We start from the raw sequence: 1,632 nt of genomic DNA, 5'->3' as shown, positions 1-1,632 counted from the left end.
ATTGTGAAGATAAGAGTCTCACAGACTTTAGTGCCCAGGCTGGCTTTGAACCTTGATCCTCAGATCTCAGCTTCCTGAGTAGCTAGGATTACAAGAGTGAGCCACCTCACCCGGCTTTATAAGCTTTTTTAAAATGCCATTTCCAAATGTATATAATAAAGTCAAAGTATATGCTGTCAATTTCATTGATTTCTACAGGATCTTTGAGTGTGCATGTGTGTGCTGCTCCTGGGACCTGAATTCAGGACATGGGCATTGTCCCTGAAATTTGTGCTCAAGATTAACATGAGCACTTGAGCCATAGCTCTTCCTCCAGCTTCAAACTGCAATCCTCAAATCAAAGCCTCCTGAGTAGCTAGGCTTCGAGGGGTAAGCCACTGGTACCTGGCTTACTTCTGCAAAATCTTAGTTTAAAATCTACCAAATCTTGAGGATATTTGTTTTTGAATTGTTACATCAAGATCAAGCCACCTGAATCAAAAGTCAAAAGTTTAGCTTCAGTTTTTGAAATAAAAACTTCAAAATTGTTCAAACATCATAAATAACACTGCAGGCATATTAATATTGATAATTGACATGAAATAATACTATTTCAGAATATTAAGGAAATTATTACATTTAGATAAACAGAGACAAGTTTTCCAAGTTGCTTAATACATTTACTCACAATGCACACATTCCTGAGTATTACCCACTGTGATGACTGGTTTTCTTCAGGATTTTTCTGCACTCAACTTAGCAGGTGCTTCTTCCCAAGAAACTGAACTTTTCTGTCAAATGCACTTGACCGAATAGGAGAATTGGGCTCATAAAATGGATTCATTGCAAACTTTATGTATAAATCATAGACATCAGTAAAGAAGTTCTTTATTCCATCTTCTTGCCTTATATCATGAAGCATAATAAATCTCATATGTCCTGCAGTGACAAATGCTGACACAAACCACTCATTGAATTTGTCTACGGTTTTCAAATACATGTTGTTTGAAAGCCACATGTTTTCATCCACAAGGTCAAGAGCAGCGTGAGCTATGAACTGGTTCAGATGGCGATGATCATGTTTGGATTCTGCTATCCCAGCTGGCAAAAATTCCATTTCAAAAACTGGATTATCATGCTGGCCAACAATTACAAAGTAGAAGCTTCCAGACATTCTCTTTAATATACGGTACCTGTGAAGAGATTTCCACTGTGGCAAGGGAGCAGACTTGGTGGCTGACAGAAGAGAGTCAGGAATTTCAATTGTGGTGAAAATAGAAGATGTCTCTCACTGTCCCTCGGTGTCACTAGGGAAACTTGGACTTCTGTAACCTAATGTCCACAGCAGAACCGCCCAGCAGACATGACAAAGACCCGCGCTCCACGATTTCAACCCACACTATTTTTTAAAATATGTTTTACTCCAAGTCTTCTGAAATTAAATGTAAGCTCAGACCTTTTCTCCCTTAGAAGTTTCCCTTTCTTGTCTCTAGTGAATGGCCTGGATCAGAAGGAGAACTTGAGGTGAAATTGAGGTTTACAGTGGACAGGTGGCAGATAGCTCATTGGTAAGGGAAGGGGGTTCTCTGCTCATGATTTCATGGTGTTACTGAGCCTGATGCTTCTTATCTCCCAATGTCCTAATGCAACTCT

At 39.4% G+C, this 1,632-nt stretch overlaps 1 protein-coding gene across 1 annotated transcript; it reads right to left on the bottom strand.

Moving 5' to 3' along the window:
- Positions 1 to 639: 639 nt before the first annotated feature.
- LOC150049725 (trafficking protein particle complex subunit 2-like) lies at positions 640 to 1,153 on the bottom strand. The gene has a single exon (XM_090353578.1). The coding sequence runs from the start codon at positions 1,151 to 1,153 to the stop codon at positions 731 to 733; it is 423 nt and encodes a 140-aa protein (XP_090209704.1). The 3' UTR covers positions 640 to 730.
- Positions 1,154 to 1,632: the final 479 nt, after the last annotated feature.

The sequence above is a fragment of the Megascapheus bottae genome, chromosome 19 (assembly GCF_031878675.1).
Source record: "Megascapheus bottae isolate mThoBot1 chromosome 19, mThoBot2.hap1, whole genome shotgun sequence".
Lineage (NCBI taxonomy): Eukaryota > Metazoa > Chordata > Mammalia > Rodentia > Geomyidae > Megascapheus > Megascapheus bottae.
This window is presented reverse-complemented; position numbering and strand designations above follow the sequence as displayed.